The 25,348-nt window shown below is 39.5% G+C and overlaps 1 protein-coding gene across 4 annotated transcripts in view; it reads right to left on the reverse strand.

The window, feature by feature from the left end:
• Positions 1-643: 643 nt before the first annotated feature.
• The window catches only part of LOC131426050 (uncharacterized), a 115,193-nt gene continuing 90,488 nt past the window's right edge, over positions 644-25,348 (reverse strand). For 3 of the 4 annotated variants that reach the window (XM_058588469.1, XM_058588466.1, XM_058588467.1), the window contains exons 3-10: positions 18,483-19,269; positions 17,915-18,402; positions 17,709-17,850; positions 17,274-17,639; positions 9,263-11,587; positions 8,991-9,200; positions 4,154-4,171; positions 644-3,929 (exon numbers count right to left, since the gene is read on the reverse strand). In XM_058588469.1, coding sequence (XP_058444452.1) covers positions 3,722-3,929; positions 4,154-4,171; positions 8,991-9,200; positions 9,263-11,587; positions 17,274-17,639; positions 17,709-17,850; positions 17,915-18,402; positions 18,483-19,252 — 4,527 coding nt within the window. In that variant the 5' untranslated portion in view covers positions 19,253-19,269 and the 3' untranslated portion in view covers positions 644-3,721. The remainder of the gene's footprint in view (positions 3,930-4,153; positions 4,172-8,990; positions 9,201-9,262; positions 11,588-17,273; positions 17,640-17,708; positions 17,851-17,914; positions 18,403-18,482; positions 19,270-25,348) is intronic. The other variant, XM_058588468.1, reaches the window with a different exon arrangement.

A 25,348-nucleotide genomic window follows, 5' to 3' on the forward strand; every position in this document is an offset into this window, starting at 1 on the left:
AGACACAATTCACCAAAAGCCTTTTCTAACATTTTCAACGTTTCGGAACACTCAAATCCATTTGCAAACAAACACTAATCGTACGTTATGCGTCAAAATTTGACAGAATGTGTATAAAAGTGTTGCCAACGTTGAGAGAATAAAAGTTTACCGATTGGACAAGCGCGGAAATTTTAAAATGAAAATTCCGGTTCTTTTTTTATCATAAGGTAAGTAATTATGATACTCACCTTAATTTCATGTTTATGTCGTTTTGGCCTGAGTGAGCCTAAAACTGCGAATCTGCGCTCCTTATACCGTCGTCAAGTTGTTCACCCGATCTGCACCTCAAACGAACTCTACGCAGATAACCGTTTTCCAGAGACTCTACGGCCGTTTAGCTTCTGTTCTTCTTGTTGATAAATGGATACTTCCGCAGAGACTTCGTTATTCAACCTTTATGCTAGTAGACGGGGACGAACAGCTCGACTGGAAAAATGATAGCTTTTCTTTGATTACACGGCATCAGATTCATCTTGACTTCCAGCAACTTTAGCAACCGACTAGAAAACTCCAGAGACACATTGTAAAATTAAGGCAGTAACAATCGTAGAAACTTTGGATGTGATTTTCGGACACGGATTTGCGGAAAAACTCTGAAACATTTTAGACAATAATATCTTTTATTCTTTTCTCTCAAAGTATTTAATCTCTGATTTGTTTCATCAAGGATAATTTTAACTTGCCTTGCGTTTGTGTTTTTTTTTGTTTTTGTTTTGTTTTGTTACCATTTTGTTTGTCTAACGATAATGTTCTAAATTGTATATGTAATATGTTCCTTTAATATGTGTTTACGAGTGTGTATATATATAATAGAGTCTCAATAATGCAAGCGGGCTAAATGGAAAAAAAATACATTGCGAAGCCTATATTTTTTTTTGTTTTGTTCTATAAGTTTGAAGTTTTTTTTTGTATTTGATTCTGCGGCAGAGATTGATTGGGAAATAGCCTTCCCATGATGTGAAAGGACCTTATTATAAGAGATCCTTTTCGATCATAGGATTTGAGGAAAGACACACTTCAATCGAAAGCGGGGATGTCGTTTTGGTCAATTGATGTATATTTTGAAATCACCTAAGCGAGTAAGGAAAATTTATCGGCTAAATTAACTAGCTACTGAGAGTAGTGGGCCAAACACAACCGACGCAAAACGAAGCTAATGATCACTGATTAAGCAACACCAACGCAATTCAACATGCGATCGATTCTTAAACACTAATGTGCTCAAATTAAGCATGATTCTTGTCTTGTTCTGGCTTGCTTGATGTGATATTTGGACTTCAGTAAATATAGGCTTTTTGATTTCTACGAATTCTAACTCTGCTGTAACATTTGTTATACAGGTTTTACTTCACTTATTTTTTTTTCTGTGTGTTTTGCAATGCTCAGCATGCTGCGATAACATCTGTCATAAATGTTTTGTTTTGTTGTTGTTTTTTTTTTTTATTTCTCAGTGTATGAATGCCCTCGCACACGAAGCTGAAACATAATAACTACGAGCATTCGGGACTTCCGGCGTGTGAACTAAACACAAAAAAACCACTAGTTTAATTATGAAGCTAATCAAGCAGGAGATCGTTTGCACTAGATTAGTCTCCCGTTTCATTTTCTACTACAACAACCATAAGCAACTCATCGGTGGAGTAGCAAGCGTAATCCCGATTGTTGTGGTTCGATCGAAAAAAAAGCAAAACATGCATCCGACAGGTCGGGGTTAGGTACTTACTCGGGTTACTCGGTTTCGCGTGGTGGAAAAAATAAACAAACAAATTGACGTTGCTACGCAACGCTCGAATTCCTATGGCACTTTTGCTTCTTTGAGTGACAAAAATGGATGCGTTGTAGGAGAGGATGTGCAAGATGGGACAAACAAAATGGTCGTTGAGTTCGAAGTTCTAATCATAACGTAAATAAATAATTCGCTGTACGTTGTTTCATCTTCCCCGCGCAGGGACGGGATTGCACAAGAATGCTAGGCATAAAAAGTGTGAGAATTTTCGATTGCCTAAAGTTTGAATCATTTAATATCTCGAAACCGTTTTACTGTGGCGCTTCTAGTTGTCGGATTTGGAATGTTTTGACAACAGTTTGTTTACCACTCAATGAATGGTGGAAATGACCTTCCTATATGAGTCAGATTTTTGCGTCCAGATACTAAATGACTCAAGCGTTATTTCACTAAATCGAGAAAAGGTGTTTCGATTGATTCGAGTCATTTCGTTATTTGTGATAGAATATGGCTAAAAAGGCTAGACTAAACACAGATCTGCCGTAAGCCCAGAGAAAAAAAAACAGTTGAAAACATGGCACATTTGTCAAACGACTGACGGTGACAGCAATTTTTCAATAAGCTGGGTTCTAATTTTGAATTCCTGTAAAACCAAGCGTCAGTATAAACATTGTGGAAAACGTACAACTAGTTAAACAACCTACCCAGCAAAGGGTTTGGGCTCAGAACCTCAGAAGGCTCTGGTGGCACGTTGCTCTGATTTGTTACCGAAATTTGCAACGAAATCCATATCTAATTTTTATGACAACAAAAAAAATATCGTCAGATTGAGTAGATTTTTTTTAGCAAAAAAAGAATTTTTCAGGTTCGAGGGACAAATAAATATGAATTGGTGACAAACCTTTACAAAAAAAAGAAATAACACAAACAAATTAAAAACCAATATAACTAGTGTACTATTATTGCTAGTAATTCTAATTATCGCACACACGCCAAGTCCATAACTAACCTACTCCAAGTTCCAAAATGTATTACAATACAATACAAAGCGCCTTCCATTTTTTATTGTAATATAAACGCATCTTAAATTTAATGACTTAGCTGTTTTGGATTATGCTTGCCTTCTACTCGAATTTGCCTTAACTGCGTGTATAATATAATTGATGTGTATAAGCATTTATTAATTTTTTTTTCTCTCTCTCTCTCTTTCTGTACGAATTAGCGATTCAACAACTCTGCTTTTCCTTCTAAGCTTTTTTTTCTGTTCTATATATTTATATTAAAGTTATGCAATTTATGTGTATATATATTTCACATTACCTTGTTGATTTGATTAATTCTTTGCGTTTTTCTTCTGTTTTTACTGTGTTTAATATGAGTAAAAAAATAGTTTGGTAGTTGAAGCTACACAGAATGTAAGCGAAACGAAACTACAACAGAAAATATTCACATCTGGTTTCTCTTTTGTCGTTTAGTCGGCAACACTCGGAACCGGTTACCATCAACATTCCGATACAGGATTTATACATCGATTATGTTTGAACGCGAGTGTTTTGAAATATATGGCTACGTGCGCGCGTAAGAGTTTTGGTTGAATGTCGGTGTATTGAATGTATTCTGTGTTTGTGTGTGTGTGAGTTACGCTACTCACCACAGCATTTTTTTTCTCGCTCGCATATTCAGTACGATTTTTCCGTCTCGGTTACTAACTTTATACAAAACAAAAATTCACTACTTTGACTGTGCCAAAAGGAGTAGGGCAAAAAAAAGGAGCAAATCACTTTCAGTTCTTAAATTTAAACCTTTCACTAATCTTACTGTACAGAGATATGGCCGGGGGAGGGCGGATCCCCCGCACAAAACCCCCAACCATCCTTATCCCGGAAACAGACGAGGACGCACAAACGAAACGGGAACTGTACTTACGGTTTCTGATGACCGAAGAACCTGAATTCAGACTTTGAAGGGTACCACTTTCAGTCTGTTGGAAGCCGTCACTGTCGTCTTTGACAGTACCTTTCCTGCACCGGCAACAGAAGGCGTTTTCACACTAGTGGTTCTGCTCGTTTTTGCCGGTGTCGTCGCTGTCGTCCTTGCCGTCGCTGTCGTCCTTGCCGTCGCAGTAAATTTACTTTGGTTCTGATCCGCACCTAGTGGTATCCTTTTTTGGATTGAAAAGTGTGATTCGTTTTGGTTTGAAGCGATGCACAGAAGGATTCAGTGGGAGAAATACAAAGACGAACACAAAAAAACACAGAAAGGACGCACAGAGAATGCATGTGAAAAGATAGAGAGAAAATAGAGACAGAGAGTGTGGGGAAACATAAGAGAGAAAAAAACGGGTTAAAAAAATTGTTCTCAATCTGGAAGGTTTAGTCTCTTCACCGTGTACGGGTTGCTGGCCTGCAAAAAAAACAGAAAACAAGCAGTTAATATTAGTTTGGTAAGGCATGGTATAGGAATTTGAAACGATCTTTGAAAAAAACGTGTTTGTAGGCTCAATAGTAGTATATTACTAACGTAAATTGTACAATAATTGAGCAGCTCGTGACACCAGGATAGTATAACTAAAACACGTGAAATGCTCCGTGCATGCATATAGTAGAAAAAAAATTACCATTGATGATAAAGAATTCTTTTTTGTGCAGGTGGAATTAACACGAGCAACGGATCGGAAAAGATATGTGTATAAAATGAATGATGTTTGTAAAAATGTAACCTTCAGGGGCAAAACTCGAACTTGCAAAACAGCCTCTTCGTTCCATTGAATTACTCCACTAATGATTCTGATTCGACTGGCTTTTTGTGATAAAGTCTATATGTCGAGAGAGTTTCATTCGAATCTGAGAGGGAGTTGCCAACTGCGAACACGATTTGGCGCAAAATTCGTCAGTAGCTTTCAAGAGTGTGGTTTGTTGGTTACGTCACTTCTACGATCATATCTTCGGAATCGGAAGTGTCAGCCAAGTGTTCTCCAAACTTGATCTACACAGTTTTGAACCAACTTTAGAGGAATTTTTCGGTTTTTGCATTGTCACTCTAAAGGACGGTTAGAAATTTTAAACACATTTCACCCTGGAACCGAAAGTTGGATCCGAACAAAGGTAAACAGCAGTCTATGAGAGACCGTAAACCCTTTTAGTTGAGTCTAAGTTTATCCGTCTTGAAGAAAAGAAAAAAATTCCGGATTTGAGTGACCACTATTTTCTGTACTTTCGAAACTGGGAACTGGGAAACGGCGTAACTTAAATCGGCTCGTTTGAAAGACAACTAACATAACCTATAAACAGAAATAGTTCTCTACTAAATTTAAAAAAGAATCCGTTTTTTGCATTATCACTCTAAATGACTGATTGTAATTTTATACACACTTCTCATTGTATTTTCGAAATCACAAGACGGATCCGGACAAAATTCCACACCAACTAATGAAAAAAAAACTTTACTTTTCACTTGAGTCAAAGATAGTGAAAATCGGTCGCCTCGTTTCAGAAGAATTGGAACGATTTCCGGTTTGGAATACACGATCACTTTTTCCCTGTATTTCTGGAACCGGAAATGATGATCCGTTATACCAAAAATCAGTGTATTTGGTCGAAGTCTTGTATAGACAATCACTCTGGAAATTGGATTTTTTTTTACTTATCAGCTTTGTATTCCGGAACCAGAAGTCGTATCCGGAAAAAATCGATAGGGTTCTATGGAATTGGAAGACCTTTCATTTGAACCTAAGCTTGGTTGGTCTGAAAAAATCGACTGCACCGTTTTTATAGTTTTAACACATTTTACCCCGTTACTCTGGAACTGGAAGTCGGATATAGATGAAATTCTATAGCAGGCTATGGGACCATAGGGACTCTCATTTTGAATATAAGTTGAAGAAAATGAGAAAATCGGCTACTCTTTTTTGTTGAAATATATCCGTTTTCCGATAGGTGGCTGTATCGGCTGAGGCTGCTTAAAAAACATAGATGATAATGCCTTTAAAGTGAGTGTGTACAGTGCCTAACGAATTGTCATCGCCGTTTCAGTGACTGTTGTTCTTGTTTTCGTATTATTCACGCTCGAAAATGTCTGTTTATGTGCCCAATTCTCGCCATTTGCGGGAAGTTTTACTTTTCTGTTACAATTCGAAAAAATGCAGCTGAAGCGCATCGAATGCTCTCAGAAACTTACGGTGATGCTGCTCTGAGTAAAAGAACGTGCCGAGAGTGGTTTCAACGTTTTGAAAATGGTTATTTCGATGTCGAAGACAAACATGATGGTGGAAGAGAAAAAACCTTCAAAGATGAATAACAATTTACTACGAGCTCTTAAAACCGAGTGAAACCATCACAGGATATCGCTACCGAACGCAACTGATGCGCCTTAGTCGCGCGCTCAAAGAAAAGCGGCCACAATATCAAGAGCGACATGACAAAGTCATCCTCCAACACGACAATGCTCGGCCTCACGTCGCAAAAGTGGTAAAAAAGTACCTGGAAACGCAGAAATGGGAAGTCTTGCCCTACCCGCCGTATTCCCCAGATGTCGCCACTTCTGACTTTCACCTATTCCGTTCGATGGCACACGGCCTGACAGATCAACATTTTCAATCCTTCGAAGAGTTGAAAAAATGGATTGCTTCATGGATAGCGTCAAAAGAGGACTCCTTTTTTCGAGCCGGGATCCAAAAATTTCCGGAAAGATGGGAGAAAGTTGTCGCTAGCGACGGACAATACTTTGAATAATACATCTGTAAGCACTTTTTCGCAATAAAGCTTTAAATTTTGGGAAAAAAAACGGCGGAAGCAAAGTTGTACACCTAATAGCAATTTCGTAGTTACATTTGACAATGTAGAGAATTAAACCTACGAATAGTATACAACCTTTTCGGTTGTATACAATATCAGATACAAGATATTAGTAGAACTTTGTACTGAACTCGAGTATAAGTGTCATCGAATGAACTTCATACTGAACACGAGTATAGGATTGATTATATGATGGTGGATTTAGGGGCGATATTGTATGTTCCAAAATCTGTTACGATTTTATTCCCACTAGAGTCTTTTTTGTTATTTTAACAGCTTACCAGCCAAAAATATTTCAAAATATGTTACAAAATATTTCTGAAACAAATTACTGCAGTTGTTATAATTCTGTTATTACCATCTGATCGGGATATGCGGGGTTTCCTGAATGAAAATACCTGTTGATTGTAAGTAACGAGGTCAATACACTCAAGTCTCTTTTTATACGGTTTTTAATACGAGTTTAAAAGTTTTGCGACTATTTTTATGTGAATTTTCAAAATTATGCGGATTTCTTGTGTTATCTCAATTTATTTTATAATTCGACTCTCTGGGACTTCTAACCGGGAGCGGGTCATTGCGCCGAAAGCCATTTCGCCGAAAGTCGTTTCACCGAATGCCATTTCGCCGAAAGTCGTTTCGCCGAAAGGGTCATTTCGCCGAAAGGGTAATTTCGAATACATCAAATTATTTTTTTGTGTTATTATTCCTTCTGTATAACTAATGTGGCGCAGCCACATAAACGAAGCCAAGATGGCTCGGCGGCATAAAGCCGCCGAGACGACGCCGGCAGAGTTGGCCGCCGACCCGCGAAATGGCTTTAAGACATCTTGCAGTAAAAAGGTTGTTTTTAGTTTTTTTTCATCTTTCCACCGACTTACTAAAACCACAGCGAAAAAACTGTTCGTCTTTTGAAGCGATCCAGTCGTAGAGCTAATCTCGCTTACCGTTTTGCGCTTCGTCTGCTGTCTACCATTCAACTCATGAGGAATCCATTTTCCTACTTTCTGAGTTTTTTTCCATGGTGTGTTGATGATCAGAAATGGCTTGACGAATAACGAATGACGACTTTCTCTTGAGTATGAATACTGTCTCCGTTCAACAACGCTCGTGGTCATTCGACAATTTTAAACTTTGGGGTTGACCTGTGCGTTATTTGTCTTTCACACTGGAATCCCTACTTTTAGGAGGCAGAAACTGAACACGAAATTGGAAAGTAGAAGAATAAAGGATTATTTTCGTGCAGTAGTTTACCATCATGGAGCACTGAAGTGTCACTCACTGCGTTTTTATTTATAACTCGTATTTGAAGAATCTGACATTTTAAATTAAAGCCAAAAATTCCGGTACCTTCGCGTAATACTGTGGGTGAAATTTTTTGTTAAAACAGGCATTGTGATCAAAATGAAACCTCCGGGCCACGTCCAAACTGTACGGACAACCGGAGAATTTTGAACGAGTTCGATCTTCTCTAGTGAAGAGTCCCAAGAGCTCGGGAAAGAAACATGCGGCTACTTTTCAAATTTATCGTCGTTGTTTTCATCGAATGATCAAGGCAGATTTGTCGTTTCATCCATATAATATCGCACCCAGCAGTTGAAACCGACGGTTTTTTGAGCTTGTTTATCGTTCGCCAACAAGAAATTTCTCTAAGGGACATAATTATGAGCGACGAAGCCCACTTCCACCTGGACCACGCAGTAAAAAAGCAAAATAGTCGTGATTATGAATATACGAATTCGTTACAGGTTGTGAAGAAGCCCCTCCACTAATATCAAACGTTTTTTTAATTCACGAATAAGTGTAATGTACAACTGATTGTTCAAAAACGAATAATAAATAAAAACGCGGTGAGCGACACTCCAGTGATACATGATGGAAAACTACTAGGCGAAAATAAACCTGTGAACAAAATGTGTCAGATTCCTTTGCGTAACCCTGTATTTAAGCAAAAAATGATACAAATAGTTTCGGCAGTGAAAGTGTTTGCAGAGACATGTCTAGAAAAAAAACATCGCATTACTAACTGGCACATCTGGTAGAACTGTTTAACCAATATCTTAACGCCGACATGATGTTCAAAATTCAACGTTGTGAACTGCTGAAGTATGAAAATGAAAAAAGAAAATGCTCAAGAACAATCATACAAATTGGGCATTTCGGAAAGGAAACGAGAAAAATGCCGTTACAACAATGGACTGGCCTTCACAATTTTCAGAGATCTAATCTATGAGAATTGTTTGAAATCGACTATGAAATTCCAACCCACGGGAAAACCAATGTACGATTAAAAATAGTTGTCAAGCAGAGTTCGAGAAGTGTGACAGCGTCTGTTCATCGACACTGCACCAAACTTATAGAAAATATGCCCAAGAGGTGTGAGACTATTACCGATAGAATCTGACAACCGTAAGAAAAACCATCCTTACCTGGGCGTACCGACGGCAGCGGCGGTCTTCTTCGGTGTTGTGTGTAGCAACTTAATCGGAGTTCGCGGTGCCGGAGTGGGTGGAGATGTAATCTGCTGCTGGGGTGACGCCGTTGCTACATTGGCCGTTGAACCGCCGGTATATTTTTTCGGCGGAACAATCCGGCTTGGAGATCGAAGCGTTTTGCTTACCACCGGATCGGAGTTTGCCCTGTGAAAAAATAATGTTGGGATTATTGTTTATTCGTTACAAAAACCTTCTCAAAAACCTACCGTGTTGTCGGATAGCTAACGGGCCGAGGAATTTTGGATTTCATTGCCGTCGTCGGCGTGTTGCCTCCGCTACGCGGATGCTGCAAGTCTTGCTTCAGCTGATGACTTTCCTTGCTCAGCAACTCCCACTGAATTTGCAGCCGCTTGAACCGATTGGATTGAATTTTGTCCTGCTTCTCGCGTTCGGTACTGGTCGGTGAGACGAGTGGCTTCTGCGGTGGTTTCTGTGCCATCGTTACCGACATGTTCGGCGAATTGGGAGGTGTCGAAAATTTGATGTCTGTTGGTCGTAGTAACTGCTGCGGCTGTGGCTGCTGCTGCCGAACCGGAGTCGTATTAACCGGCGGTGTGTTTCGGTTAAATGACACATTCTTTCGCTGTGCAAGTGCTCGGCTCACTTCATGCCTCAATCGGGTGCGGTCGTATATTTCCTCCAGCTGCCCGGTGGCACTCTCAGCCGTGGTCGTTTCCAATACGTGGGCCAGCTCGGCGTAATGTTTCAGTTCCGATTTGGGAACGTTCGAAAGGAAATGCTCTGCTCGGAGACGTGCCTCCAAATCGTCCTCGAAGGATTGCGGATGCTGAGCTCGATTCAGCTTGCTACTAACAGCCTTGTTCAGTTCGAGATCATTCAATTCGTTTAGCTTGTTCAACCGATGATAATCGTCGGCTGACGGAAGTTTGGGAGTATTCGGAAGACGGGTTTGGTGCTGGGACATGTTCGGTGAATTGTTCACCTTCTTCGAACCACCCCCGGCGGACAGTTCGTTTATCGAATCCTCCAGAATCAAGTTCTCCTCCGAAAAATTGTAGCACGGTTCTTGCAGGGAACGTCGTTTCTCCACGTTCGGTTTTGATTTCTGATTTTCTTCAAACATACTGTTTCGTTTAGTTTTAGTCGATGGCCTTTGAGGGTTTGTTCTTCGTAGGATGCCTTTCGGAGCCACCCGTCCCGAAGGTGGTCGTTCAGCGGAGGCAACCTCGGCCGGACTGTCATACTGATATACGTACAGATTGTTGTTGAAACCACCGCTTCCCGCATTCGGACCTAGAAGATCCAACTCCGAGTCGGTTAACATCGTAGACGATCCACGGTATCCCGAGCTCGGTGGCTGACTAGAACTGCCTCCGGAACTTGAACTATTGTAGGTCTGAGTATTCAAAATATTCACACAATCACAGGTCACTCCCCGGCCACGTCTCAACGGCGGGGTCATACAGAAGAGTGGCTTCTGGGGTGCCGCATCTTCAGCCGAACTGATCACGTTCGCTTCCGGAATGTTCCTCAACAGTTTGCGGTATTCCTGCGGTAGCAGTGTAATCAACGATTTCCAGTCCAGCACATGTTTGTACTCCTTCGCTTTCATGTTTTCGATATCGTTCATCGAAACGGGACGGGGCTTGCGCAGCTGCGTCCGCTGGCTGTAGTGTTCTTTGAACGCGATCGGCGATATGACGACATCGTTTTGTGTATTTAGGAAGCCAAGGTCCGGCAAAACGTAGTTCGGATACACCACGAAGACGGGAGCCTTCTGCTTGTCTCCCAGCTTGTTCAGTCGATCCAGAAACGATGGCGGAATCACGCGTACCTTTTCCTTGGAGCTAGCAGTCCCGATGAAGGAAGTCTGCATCGATTTGGTAATCATCTCGATCGGAATTTTCGTTTTCGAACCCTTGCTGTTATTATTGCCACTGTTGTTGAAAATTTGAGTCAGATTCTCCGACGTGCGACTAGCATCCGAGTTGGTGTCCTTAAAGCTATTGTTGTTGTTGTTGTTGTTATTATTGGTACTATTAGTGGTAATACTGGTGCTGACACTTCCGCTGTTGTTGTTGTTGTTCATCAGATTGTACACCACCGGATTGACGGCCGGTTGATTTTTATTGGCAATATTCAGATTGTAAGCTTTATAGTTCCGTTTGTGAACTGGCGAATTGAAATCATTCAGTTTGGTTCGTCCGTCCTGACCGGTCGCCGTTGTATCGGTCGTTCCGGTGTTACCGTTGTTGTTGTTATTATTATTGTTATTGATTTGTGCATCCAGACTATCGAACTGGAAGTCCTCTTCGTCATGCCGGCCCAGGGTGGAACACTTTCCCGAATCGTTCATACTCTTCTTCCGAGTACGGTCCTTGCAGTTGGTCACCGCCAGGTTCGTGTTGCTGTTGTTGTTGTTCTCCCCGCCCGATGCACTGTTGGTGGAATCACTTGGCCAACAACCGGACGAAACGTCCATGCAGGTGTCGGTCGAGCTGCTTTTCTGCTTGATGAATAGTTTGACCAGATTGAACGACGGTTGGTTCTGCGACTGTTCCTCATTGTTGCTGAAAAACAAAAGTGAGCCATGTTTAATTGATGTTTGTATATGACATTTATGTATTTATATTTACAACGAACCGAGCCAATGCGATTGCAATGATAATTAATAATATTACACACAAAATTAGCTTGTATTTTGCTGCTTATGCAATTCTCATTTTTATGCAAAACTAACAGTACCCCAAAATTACTAGTCGTCAAATGGTGAGTCGCCACTCACAAGTCCCTATCTCATGCCTCTACGTGTGTCCTATTATAATCGGCGTCGATTGAATTCTACCGCCTTCCGTGGTAGTAGCAGAATGAGAGGGTGCGAATGAGCAAAGGCTCGATAACCCTACTATAGGCAGAATTTAATATCTGTCGCTGGTGTCAGTTATAAGTCGACCACTGCGACCCCAATACAACATTATCCAATCATACTATCCTAGTTTTAAGTTAGTCGTTAATAAAATTAGAAAAAGTCCTTGGCACCTTAGAGCTTAAGCAGTGTGCCTTAAAAAAAAAATAATTATATTATTGAATTGGTGTCAGTTATGTGGAGTGGCAGACTGCAAAGACAACCCCCCACGATGGATGCCGCCACACCACACGAGAAAGAACGAGGAACGATTCAGATATGCGCGGAACAGATGAGTTTAGTACTCCTTTGGATTGCAGCGTGAAATTGTGGTTTCGAGAGTTTTGTGATGATCGAGCCCGCAGCGTTAGGGGCTCCGATGCGCTTTAAAGGTACAGTGTTAACATTACATGAAATGGTGGATGACTGAAAAAGAAAGGTACGCAATCTATCAGATGCCACCAGGATTAGTACTGAGCCCACGTACCATAGTTTAAGTGAGATTCTGCAGATGCAAAAGATTTTCACTGGATGCCGCGGATGCATACTCTGGACTAAAAAGACAAACGCGAGCGCACTTCGGAAGCATGTTTGGCTATGCTGATGCAGGTTCGGTTAGACTTTTGGTGTTTGTTAACGAAACCTTCATCTCAATCGAACAGGTTGGCGGTCAGTTTTCTTGGATTGTCATGGCAAAAATTTTACCGAATATCGCTACCACGCAACATAAGATCAACGGTAACCTTATTCACCCAATTTGGCATCCTCGAACTATCACGATCTCCTTGCGCTTATTTGTTCCAGAATATTAAGAAATCGATGTGAGTTTCATTTTGAAAGTTACTTCCGGAAGGTACTTCCGGAACCTGAAATCGGGAATCGCCGATATAAGTTGGTTTGGCTATCAACTAATATGATTTATAAATTGGAGTAGGGCGTTCAGAAGACTTTCTGTTCCTCACGAGTCCAAACAAGGGAGCCACTTTGAACCACTCATTTTCATGCTATTCACGAATGATCTTTGCAGTGAATTCTAAAAATCTATCGCAAATCTTTAAGGATAGTGGTGGTCGTCAAATGGAGAGAGTTTTATACATGTGTAACCGTGTAAGCTTATGCAGTTTTGGTACTCATCACATGTTTGATGTGTATTTTCTTTGAAATGTTAATATTGAACTGGTACGCAGCATTCTGGAATATGAAGCTACAATTTGGGTCTTGTATCACAATGTTCACATCGATCGGATCGAAAGGGTACGAAAGTCAAAAGTGTTTCCCCATCTTTGATCTTCGACTACCTAAAGAGGTACTAAATGCCCACCGAGAATTAGTTACATAAAAAAGTTAAATGTTTTATGTTCGATCAGGGCTCCTCCCGAAACAAAATCCTGGGTACGGGCCTGAGTACCAGTGGTAACCCTCTCATGAACGAATGTGATGTTATCGACAGGTGAAAGTAGTAGTACTACTACTACTGAATCAATCTGGATGCATGTTTAGTCGACGACAGATTCCAAGCAACTGATCTATCGGAGATAAGTGAAGAGGGGAGAACAACAGGCAAGATGCTCAAACATGGAGCACGGGACAGATCACGTCGCACTTTCAGTGTATCGAGTCCGATAAGCAGTCCGCGGCTTTCATAACTCGGCAACTGATGAGGGTTATTCCATGGTAACTGGCGAAGAGCAAACCGAACAAATCTGCGCTGTATTGATTCGATTATGAGATTTCCATTAAGGTAAAGCATACCGCCGAACAATATTCGAGCGTTAAACGTACAAGCGAGCAGTAGAGAGACTTCAAATAGTAGATGTCTGTGAAGTGCTTAGCAGTTCTAATTACAAATTCCAGGCAACGTGAAGCCTTTGCAAAAAATGTACGAAATATGTTGCTTGTAGTTCAGTTGTTTGTCAAGAAAATCCTCAAGATCCTTGGCACATGTGACTTTATCTATCGTAGATCCTCGGAGACAACAGTCGAAACGTGTGAACGTGATAATCGAGTATTTACTGATATTTAATGTCATTCGGTTGATCTCGCACAATTCCGAAAAAATTTCGAAGTTGACTCTGGAGGGAGATGGCATCCTCTGTTGTCTTAATAATTTTAAATAACTTAAGGTCGTCGGCAATTGATAATCGTGAGACTCTCAGTAAAAATGCCAGAAAAAGCAAAAAAAAAATCATTAGATACATTATCATCGTTTTTAACCGCAAACCGTCGATTGCAGAGATATGATATCAGTCCACTGAAGAATAAAGGAACCAAAGCCAAGTCGGTCCAGTTTGGCGATAAGCGTGATTTATTTTGTAGCGGTTAAGAGTTTCGGCATGAATCCCGTGCTAAGTTTATACGATGTACTGCTTACAGTGATTAAAAATGGGTTCCAGAACAACCAGTTCGAACAGCTTAGGAATTGCACTAAGTAAGGTAATGCCGCGATAGTTGTTGATATTCTTCCTGTCTCCTTTTTGTGCACTGGGAACATATAGGAAGATTTCCAGACAACAGGGAATACTCCAGTCGTGAGTGACTGTTGATACAGTTGACATAATGGTGTTGTAATACCACTGGAACATTTCTTCAAGACGACAGCGGCAATGCCATCGGGTCCAGTAGAATATGAAGACTTTATTTTAGCGATAGCCTTTTGTTTTTTATCAACATTGATAAAACTCAACGACTGACTCAAAACAGGAACGTTTCGTGCTGCCTGGGAGATTTGATCTGCTGTTAAAATATCTCTAGAAAAAACCCCAGAGAATTTCTTCATAAACATGTCGCAGATTTCTTGCAAGCTAGAAGTCGGTTGATCTTTGTAGTACATAGACGAAGGTAGAATTGGCTCTTTCTTTTTTGCAGCTCTATATCTGCAATCTAACGGCTCATCTGTTGTAAATCAATCTGAATTCAGCTTTCAAAATGCACACTTGTCTTAAATGAGCATTATCCATCAATGGCCGTATATTTTGCCAAATTCGGCCCCAATTCAGTCTTGCTGTCATATTGCGACATTAGTGTGTGCTTATTGGTTACCTGGGAATATCCTTTTGATCAACTTAAGAAGATTCTTGTCGATGACAGAGTGTGTGCTCATTTAACAGACGTAGGCAAGGATAGATTGTGTTCAGAGTTGAAGCGGGGGCTGAAATAAATGGCATAACAGTCTCAATAGTAAAATATTGCCTTCTTTTGGCGGATTAAATAAGAATTTGATTCTTTCTGGGACAGAGAACAGAAGTCATTCCCTAGGCAGAGCTAAGCATTCAATGAGGAAACGGGGTCGAAGTACGCAAGTATTAAACTGCCCATAATCACATGTTCGCCTTTTATAAGATAGCTTAACGAACAACTTCTAATCATACTACAGTTTAAAAATTCAGTAAAAGTTGAAAAATATAGTCATCTGCCCCACATGCGAAACACACGCCTATCAGTTCCATTACGTTGAGGCAACATCGAAATATTAGAGGTGTATTCCAGTGTATTTCTTCTTTTATAGGATTCGTCTTTTTCTCAACACTCAATTTTCTATAAAACGGGTGTTTTTTAGGAGGTCTGTGTTTTCAATAGGGATTACTCTAACAACAGCTACAAAAAACTGCTCTGAAAACAACTACTTTAAAAAAACTGCTCTAAACTTACACTTAAAAAACTGCTCTTAAAAATTGTTCTAAAAAAAATTACTCTAAAAAAATTGCCATTGCCAAAAAGCTAGTCCAAAAAATTGTTTTCAAAAAACTGCTCTAAAAAAACTGCTCTGCAAAATATTCTCAAGAAACTATTCTTCAAAACTGCTTTCAAAGAGCTGCTGCAACAAAAAACTGCTCTAAAAATACTATCAAAAAACTGCTCTTTGTTCCTCGAAAACCGTTCTTAAAAAACTACTCTAATAAAATTGCTCTAAAAAAATTGCTCTAAAACAATTGCCCTCAAAAAACTTCTCTAACAATGCTCTCAAAAAACTAGCGTAAAAAGATTGCTCTCAAAAAATTGGTCCTGAATTTTTTTTAATTGCTGCAAAAAAACTGCTCTAAAAATACTTTCAAATAACTACTTAAAAAAGTCTTTTATAAAAACTGCTTTTAAAACATTTCTCTAAAAATGACATTTAAAATGACTTTTAAAACATTGCTCTAAAAATTATTTTAAAAAACTACTTTGAAAACTGCTTCAAAGAAACTACTCTTAAAAAAACTGCTGCAAAAAAAAACTTCTCTCAACAACAAAGTCCTAAAAAGCTACTCTAAAATGCTCTAAAAACTAGTCTAGAAAAACTGTTCTCAAAAAATTGGTCCTGAACTTGTTTTAAAGCATATTGCTGCAAAGAAACTGCTTCAAAATGCTCTCAAAAAACTACTTTAAAAAACTGCTCTCAAAAAACTACTTTAAGAAAACTACTCCTAAGAAACTGCTGCAAAAAACTGCTCTAAAAAAATGCTCTAAAAACAACTACTTTAAGAAAACTACTCTAAACATGCTCTCGAAAAACTAGTCCAAAAACTGCTTTCAAAAAAACTATTTTAAGAAAACTGCTCTACAAAATGCTCTAAAAAACTTGCACTCAAAAAACTGCTCTAAAAATTGCTCTTACAAAAACTACTCTAAAAACTGCTCTGAAAAAAACATTCTCAAAAAACTACTCAAAAAACTGCTACCAACAAAACTGCTCCCAAAAAACTACTCTAAAAACAAGTGCTCTAAAAATGCTTTCAAAAAACTAATTTGAAAAAAACTACGCTAAAACTGGTCTCGAAAAAATACTCTAAAGAGTTGCTCTCGAAAAACTGCCTCAATAACTACTCTAGAAATGCTCTAAAAATGCTCTAAAAATGCTCTCAAAAATGTGCTCTTGGAAAGCTGCTCTCAAAAAACTGCAATAAAAAAATGGCTGTCAAAAAAACTGGTCTAAAATTCTCTCTGAAAGTTGTTTTGACAGTGTAAAGTGACGTCTCTACTCAGTATTGTTTGGCAAATCATCATGAATAAGTTAACTCCAGAGCAATGCTTTCAAATCATGGAATTTTGTTTTTTAAACAGTGTTCAATTAAAACTGTTTATAGAGCACTTCGTGAATTTTGGTTTAGTTTCGTCTTGTCATAGAGGAAAGAGTGACGTTGGCAATTATGCTCTCGCTTTTTTTCGTTGAGAAACGAAAATGCTTCGTCTCTCTTCGTTTGTTCTGATGTCGGTCATTTACGAAGACGGGACAGTAAAACATTGAAAATGAGACTGCTGGAATTGTTTCTTTCATTGAGAATGCGTGACAATTTTAAGCTCTGGTAAAGATAGTATTAAAAAGAGAAGTAGTCGACATCGAGACAACCTAAAGCTAAACTTTAACTTACTTCAAGCTAGAATCCTTCAACGGGGCGGGACACTCGCTACCGTCGTCCGTCGGAATCGGATACATTGGCAACAGCGTACGCATCTGTTTACCGTAGGATTCTCCCGAGGGTACGGTTTGGTTATTGGCCGCTTGTGAAACATTCAGTTGATGATGATGATGCTGTTGGGTATCCTTGCTAAATCGGTCGTCTTCAAATGCTTCACCACCGACTATCGCACCAGCAGCCATAGCCGTAGCAGCACCCGTTGATAGAAGGTCACATTTTTCCTTCAGATCCGGCATGCTAAGACTTTTGCGCACGAAACAGGTCGGTGCATGACGGGATATCTGATTGATCAGCGGGTTGGTTGTTGCCAGTGAAAATCTGTAATCGGGGGCGAAACGTTACCTACGTCGTTGAACTACGATGGATTCAAATTAAAAGTGTAGCTACCTTTGAGCGGGTCCATTCTTCCTGAGATTACTCCAAGTGGTGTATCCAACCTCCGAAACGGACATTGCCGTTTCCTGGGCCTTCCTCCTGATAATATGGTCCAGATTGCTCAGCTTATATTTGCCGTAGTTTTCCGGTCCATCTGTGAATATAACCGCTATTAATTTTTCCGTTGGTGTGTTACAAAAATTCAAAAAAAAAACTACCATAAAAACTCTCATCCGAATACAGCACACTATGCTCGAAAGCAATCGTGTAGTTGTTCTTGTTCGCCTGACATGTCAGTATGATCTCGTCATCGTCCGGATAGCCATCCATATCCAACGAATCCACACTGATGTGGGACTCCTTGACCGGCGAAAACAGTAGCTCCGATTTGCAGATCGAATTATCCATATCCGGACCCGTTCCATGTCCCGTACCGTGACAGCCGCCTTCACCCGATCCGATCATCTCGCCACGGTTGTTGTTTCGGGCCCGCCGCAGTTCGGCACTTTCGCTGCAAAGCGTGGGCAACGTAGTCAACAGCGAATGGATATCCTCCGTGCGAAAACTTTCCATGTCCACTTCGGCCAGATTGGCGTCGATGTTTTTCGCCAGATCTTCATAGTACGACAACTCACCGATTCCGTTGTAGGAAGCCGACAGAGCCGACAGGATACTCTGATGGGTGATGCCATCACGGTAGCTACTGCTGGAAAGGAATTGAACGTTAGCGAACCGAACTGCTGCTAGTAGCTGGAGCGTGGAGAGCGATCAGTACAAGTTACTTACCCATAATCCATAAACCACTGATAGTCGGAATAGTCATGGCTGAAGTCCTGTGACGAAGCGATCGAACAGCTAAGCGGCGGTGGCACCGCCATGTACGGATTGCAATTGGTATCCGAATCGGGACTGGCCATTTTCGCTCCTCCCTTCTTCAACTGCTCACTTACACTCTGCAGGCGCTGTAGCAGAACTAAATTAGCCTCCTGATGGGTGCCGAAGCCGTCGCTGCCGTTATTAGGATTGTTATTATTGTTGTTGTTGTTGTTATTATTTTTCACAAAATGATTGCTCAGAATCTGCTCCCGCAGAGCATGATAGTTTCGATTGATATTGTCCAGCACAATCTGTACGTTGGTTTTGAGATGCTCCTCGCTTAGATCAACACCGTCGACGGGATGCTGCTGCTGATGTTGCTGTGGCCGTTGCTGTTGATGCTGATGATGTTGATGTAACTCACCAGGGTAGAAACCGGGAGCTGCCGGTCCGGTCGGTGTTGTTTGAGGTGCATTGCCGTTGTTATTATTATTATTACTATTGGACCAGAAGTTTGCGTTGGAAGCCAATGGGCGGCGGATGGGTGAGTTCTGCTGGGATTGGAACTGCTGCAAATAGCGACGAGCCGGTGGATTATGATGATTACTGCCGACCGACGGCGGAGCTTGCTGTTGCTGATGGTGATGATGCTGATTAGAATGATGATGATTAGTTCGGAGACACTGATTCTGCTGCGACAACACAAACTTCCCGTTCTGGCGGTTTTGATGCTCTGACATACGAAGGAATTTAAGATCTGTGAAAGAAAAACGAACGTCACATTAATGGGATTGTGAAAAAGTAAACAAACGACGTGTTGTGTTTTTTATTTTAGTTGTTCGATTCAATCGATAGAAATGTTGTGAATTCTTGCTTTCGTGTCCTGCACGGTCCGGACAGTGGATTGATTTATGCAATTTCACCTTGATTCTGCAACTGAAGGCAGAAGCAGTAAGAGAATTTTTTTGTCGAAAAATACTGAAACCAGTTTCGGTGACCGTTCTTCGGCGGCTGTGTTCAATGCGCAATCATCTCTCTATCTCTATCTCCGTGACACCACCGCTGGGTACGCAATGAAAAACGCTGCGGGACATGGTCGAATTTAACGAGGAAGTCAGTTCGGTGTCGGTGTCTGGTTTGGTCATTAAGTGGCACACCTACGCGTGCACACGATTGTTGTTGTGCGGCGACTGCAGATCGGTTGCGCTACGCGGGATCGTCTTTGGAAGCCGTGCTGAGTCAGATGAGATTAATGGTTCTGCTGTTTTTATTCGAAGCGAAATGCAACTAAGCTCCCAACGTTGGACGGTTTTTATCAAGATGTTTTGTGTTAAGTTAGATTAAACGTTGGGATTATTTATGTTTGTGCGATCTGATTATTTCTAATACTGTGTAATCCACACTTTTAAGTGTGGAGTTAAGCCAAGTTTGAAACAAAAAATATGGATATTTTATGAGTCGTAAACTGGTTAGAAATAAGTTACCACAACATACTTGGGTTGCAGCATAGTTTTGTACCAAATTCATTCAAGAATAAAAATTCATCATTCGTTATTCCCCCATGTAAAATTCCTAACTCACACCATAATTATCTGCACCCATAACACGTGATGTACAAACAAAATTGATGACAACGGCTTTTGTTTTAGAATAATTTAATGCTCAGCACAAATTGCAGCAATCACCTTGCGAGCCGAGGCAACGGAATCGGTGATGACACACAGCAAAGGCAGGCAGGCAGGCGCAGGCACAGTTCAAGTGTATTTATTTTTGTAATCAGATCCGGACTTTGGACCTGAAGCACTACTGTGCAGAGTGCAGTCAGTGTTCGCGTGTGTGTGTCTGTGTGTGTGTATGTGGTAAGGAAAGTGAATGTCGCTGAGGAGGAGCAATTCGGATGCGAAAGACAGATGGGTTAAAGTGATGTTCGATTATCCACTTTGAATACTCTACAAACACAACTTCATGAGCTGAAAACATTGAATTTGAGCTTATTAAGGATTCACGTTCTCTTTTAGTATTAAAATATTGCATTTTTTAAAGTTTGAATGATATTCAAAATGCATAAAGCATTAGCCAATGAGTATCAGGACATGATCTGAAAAAGTTCATTTTACCATCGCTCGTAACAAAATCAGTTCAAGAGATTTTCTAAAAAAAATAAGCATCCCCAAAACTCTGAACCTCGAAGTTCACAAATGATTATTTGTTTCAGTGAAACTTGATGACAAATTTTCACCCACAGAAATATCGCTAAAGAGATAATCGAAAGGGAGAAGTACGTTTCAGTTCGACACCGAAGTGATTCGTGTAAGATTTAATGATTATATTTTCATCATTAAAATATCTCTACTGAATAACTTCTCAACTGAGAAATAATGTCTGCGCTATCTTCGATGCACGTAGGGTGATCAATATGAACAAAAAAAATTATTCCCACATTTTAAATAGTGATTATAGTGACGAAAGGATGTTTTAATTCCAGCTGGTTGATTACACTGCACTATTTTGACTAAAGCCAAAAAACGCTATTTAGCCTTCATTTGATTCATAGAAGTAAAAGGAGTGCAGCATTGTGCATGTCCCAAACACACAGCAGGCGCAGCGTTTGAATTGACGTAGCGAAAACCTGCGCTTCTGTTACTTGTGCCTATGATTTTCAAGCTAATAAATCTGGTAGTATTTTTTAATCAGCCGCATAGCAGCATGCTTTGTGTTTGTTTTTTTTTTAATTTTTGATTACCATTATAGCTTTTATTAATTACAGCACTTGCTGCTTCTATTGATGATATTACTTCACCTTCACGGTATTGCCGAATAAATTTCGAATATATATCACCACTATTTATCCACTTATCAACTACCCTACGCTCACCTAACATTTCTAGAAATGTTCAGTTTTTGTTCATCGATGAAAAATTCGTTTCCCAAAAATCTTCTTTGAAATGAACACTCATTTCCTAAAAATCGTATGTTCCAGAATGAAAGAAAAAGTTTTTTTATTCTTCAGTATAATCTCCATCTATAGTGATACACTTGACCCACCGGTCCTCCAACATTTTGATGTTCTTTGAAAAAAAGCTTTTTCAAGGCCTTCAAAAAGGCTTCCGTTTTTGCAATGGCCTCACCATTCGACGAATTTTTTTCCCTGAAGAAACCTTTTCAACCTTTTGAAATAGATAATAGTCGTTGGGGGCCAAGTCTGGAGAATACGGGGGATGGTGGACCAATTCGAAAATCATTCAATTTCACCGTTGCTTTTATGCAAGAATGCGCTGGTGCGTCTTTTTCCATAGCTTGATGAAAACTAGAACTCGTCTGACACGATCAGCTGTTATTCAAACACTAGTGGATAGATTGTCATGAAATTTTGTATTATATATCATCAAGGAGTTTTCCCAACTGCCATGTGAATTCAGTTTCAGTGAAGTGAAACAAAAAAAACTGAATGATCTCGTAACCAAGATGATAAAATGATGAAATAACCATGTTGAGGTAATTTATTGCACTTTAAAGTACGCCTCACGCGATCCGTCTCCTTCCGTCACCGTCACTGGAATGTCGTTTACAAACTTTGAAACCAGAATCCAGGTCTAAAATTAATATCCCGAATTTTGTTGCAAAATTCTGATGCCGAAATCCTGAATCAAAGCTCTTGATTCGAATTCCGAACATAAATCAAGGAACCAAATTCAGTTCAAAAAACATATAGTCAAGAAACCAGTTCCAGAAGAATCCAGTATTAGGATTCAGTTCCAGAGTCTTAGTTTTAAATTTTGAACCAGTAATCTAGAACTAAATTTTGAATCTGAGTTCTAAAACTAATTTCTACACCTGAAATAATGTTCCTAATTCAGGCGAGAAAATCAATTATAGGAGCATTTTGGTTATTAATTGACTAAATAGACCGTCTTAAACAACATGCACAAACGTGTTTCTCTCATATTAGTCCATTAAAAACACTCATGACCATAACCATACATAGGTAGCGCCTGTTTCACTGCCGAACAAAACGTGTCGGAAGCCCGGAATTTTGTCTCTTTCTATAGAAAGGATATAGGATTTCTGGAAAACTCAACTCGATGGAATCGAAAAATGTTAGGGTGTGTACAGCTTTGAAATATTTTTCTCTCCGCTCATTTTCTCAAAGGTGGAAAACCCGATTTCGACAAGCCTAGGCTCATTTGAATACTGCTAATGATATAAGTGACGTAACCGACAAAATCCACTTCTGTCTTCGCTCAATTTGCTCGGAAATAGCTACCGATTTCTTGAAAGCTACTTTTGGGTTGTGAATCAAGTTCGAAGATAAAATGGCTGTCACTGTTGGTTTCGGAGATATAATAATATAAGTGTCGTAACCTACACAAGGCTATTTTATTCCGATTGCCCTCAATTTTATCGTAGATGGCTGATCCGATTTCAGTAATCTCAGGTTCGTTCGAAAGCTACTATTGGATCATTGCACACAATTTCGAAGATATAATCATATAAGTGACGTAACCGACAAATGGATTTTTTCAATCTCTTTTTTCCAAAAGTGATCAATGATCCAATTCAAATGTATTATTGCAGATACGTTTGACTACGGGAATGTTGTCGAGTATGCGAAAGGCATAAACACACCACTAGGATGATTAGGAATAGATTATGACAAGAAAATGCTAAAAAAACACTCGAAATAACTGTTTGAAAATCCGCTATAACAATTGACTCAAAAATCATTCTTGTTCGAGATCCCATTCTTGTTCCTGTTCTTACTTCCTATTCTCGTTCTTCAAAAACATCACTCGGCTTAATCACATACGGTTTCCATTTTCCTCCAATACTTCTAAACACATGCATATATTATTGTTGTGGAATTCATTCCACTAAACGTTCAATTGACAAATTAGTGACATGAAGAACGCTTCTTTTTTGTAACATCCCTAAAGATCAATGATGCAGCAAACTCTTCATGCGTCGGTGTGTTGAAGCTATTTTTTTCTTGAGCTTGAGCGACCACCCCTGGTTGCTACTCCGTTACTGATCGGGATTAGCTGAAATTGTACAGGGAGTTTCTATATGATCCATCCTGGGACTGGTAAATCATCCTTCAATGTACATCTTCTGGTAATCCCAGAATTCATTGATCAGTACCGGCGCCGGCCAGGCCCAAACGTAGATCGTCTAAGGAATGGGAAGGGATGTTAGTCCAACACTTGTTGTTACTAGAGGCCGTATATACTACTGCGCACTCCACAAGTGTCACGGGAGAAGGATATTTGTTAGTAAAAATTTCAGTATTGGTATTATTCGTGTGTGACTCAGTATGTTCCGGTTTCAAGATGCTCGGATGCACCGCTACACTCACTGATTTCCCGAGTGAACGTTTCAACAATATTCTATATTGAAGTCCCGGAAAGTCTTGATTCACAGCTCTTATTCGAGTAAACTGAAGAAAGATTTGAAATACTATCGCGTAACGAATAAAAACTTATCTATTTTTATAAATGAAATTACGTGTTACGAAATAAACGAGTGAATAGGGTTTAGACAAGATAGTTGATTCATTGCATTGACATATTCTAAACAGTTGTTTTAAATCATTATTTATTACTTATTATTCTTTATTATTTCCGCTTTATTATTTTAATTACTTATTAAAATTATTAATTGGTTATATTGGTTGATATGGGCAGCCGGCTACCGAGAAAAATCTTAATTTATTGCTTGAAATATTAATATCAAGTGTTTTTTTACTACGTATTCAATATATCGATATATGTTATCTCTGTTATTAACTTTGTAATATCAACGGATTTGTGCAATAGTTTTAGATTATTTATTTTTTTATCATTCAATTTATAATCCTGACAAACAATCAATAACAAGGAAGAAGAAAACATTTCAAATAAAACTTTTTTTCGAAGTTAGACGAAAATTGAAAGGTTGAATGAAGAGATAATTTAGTAAAATAGAGTAATCAGAAGTGAAACATTGAAAATATCTGATAACATAAAGGAAAAAGAAACTCCTGCAATTGTCGCCTTTTACGACATGGAAGCAGGAACCCAGTGGATCTATTCTTGGTTCATTTTCTTCCGCCGGATTCCACACGGCATCTAGGCTGGTACAGTCCGGAGAGAGCTAATAGGTACTATCAATCTCCTAGTGGACTCCAGCCCCTTTAAAACAAAAGTTCGTTAGCAGCATCGCGACTTGAACCGAGAAACATTAGATCACAAGCACATCGGTTACTCGACTGAACCTCGGAGCTCATTGTATGTTGAAGCTATTTTTTTCTATTAAAAAATTGAAATACACTAGTCTCTTTTTCAAACGATTTCTATACGGGTTTTCATGCGATTTTTTGACTTAGAAATGCACAAAACGAAGATATCTAGTGTTACCTTGAAAAAAAAAAAACAAATTTTCAAATCGACTCTCTGGGACATTTTTAAAGCTTTTGACTTTGGAAATCTCAAAATTTCAAAATCCTAAAGTCGATATTTCTCAGAAAATTTTGTTTCGAAGTTTCACAAATTTTAAAGATATCTGACAACTGTTTTCCTTAGTTTCACGGATTTTTTCAGGCGAACTCTTTAAGTTATGCGGGTTTTTATCCCCCCAATTGAAAAAGACTTGAGTGTTCCCCCTTAAACGACAGGATTATGGATCTAATTTTCCGACTTTCTTTACCTACGTTATTCTATTGACTAGTAGAAGCTAAATTGAAGTTTGAATTTTCTAGCTACTGTAGCGCTCTGAATCTGATGAGTCGTCGTCCTTCCGTAAAGTTGGTAAAGCACAGCACATTTCCTTACTGATAAAAATGCTTTCATATTATTAAACAA

Source organism: Malaya genurostris, chromosome 1, assembly GCF_030247185.1.
Source record: "Malaya genurostris strain Urasoe2022 chromosome 1, Malgen_1.1, whole genome shotgun sequence".
Taxonomy (NCBI): domain Eukaryota; kingdom Metazoa; phylum Arthropoda; class Insecta; order Diptera; family Culicidae; genus Malaya; species Malaya genurostris.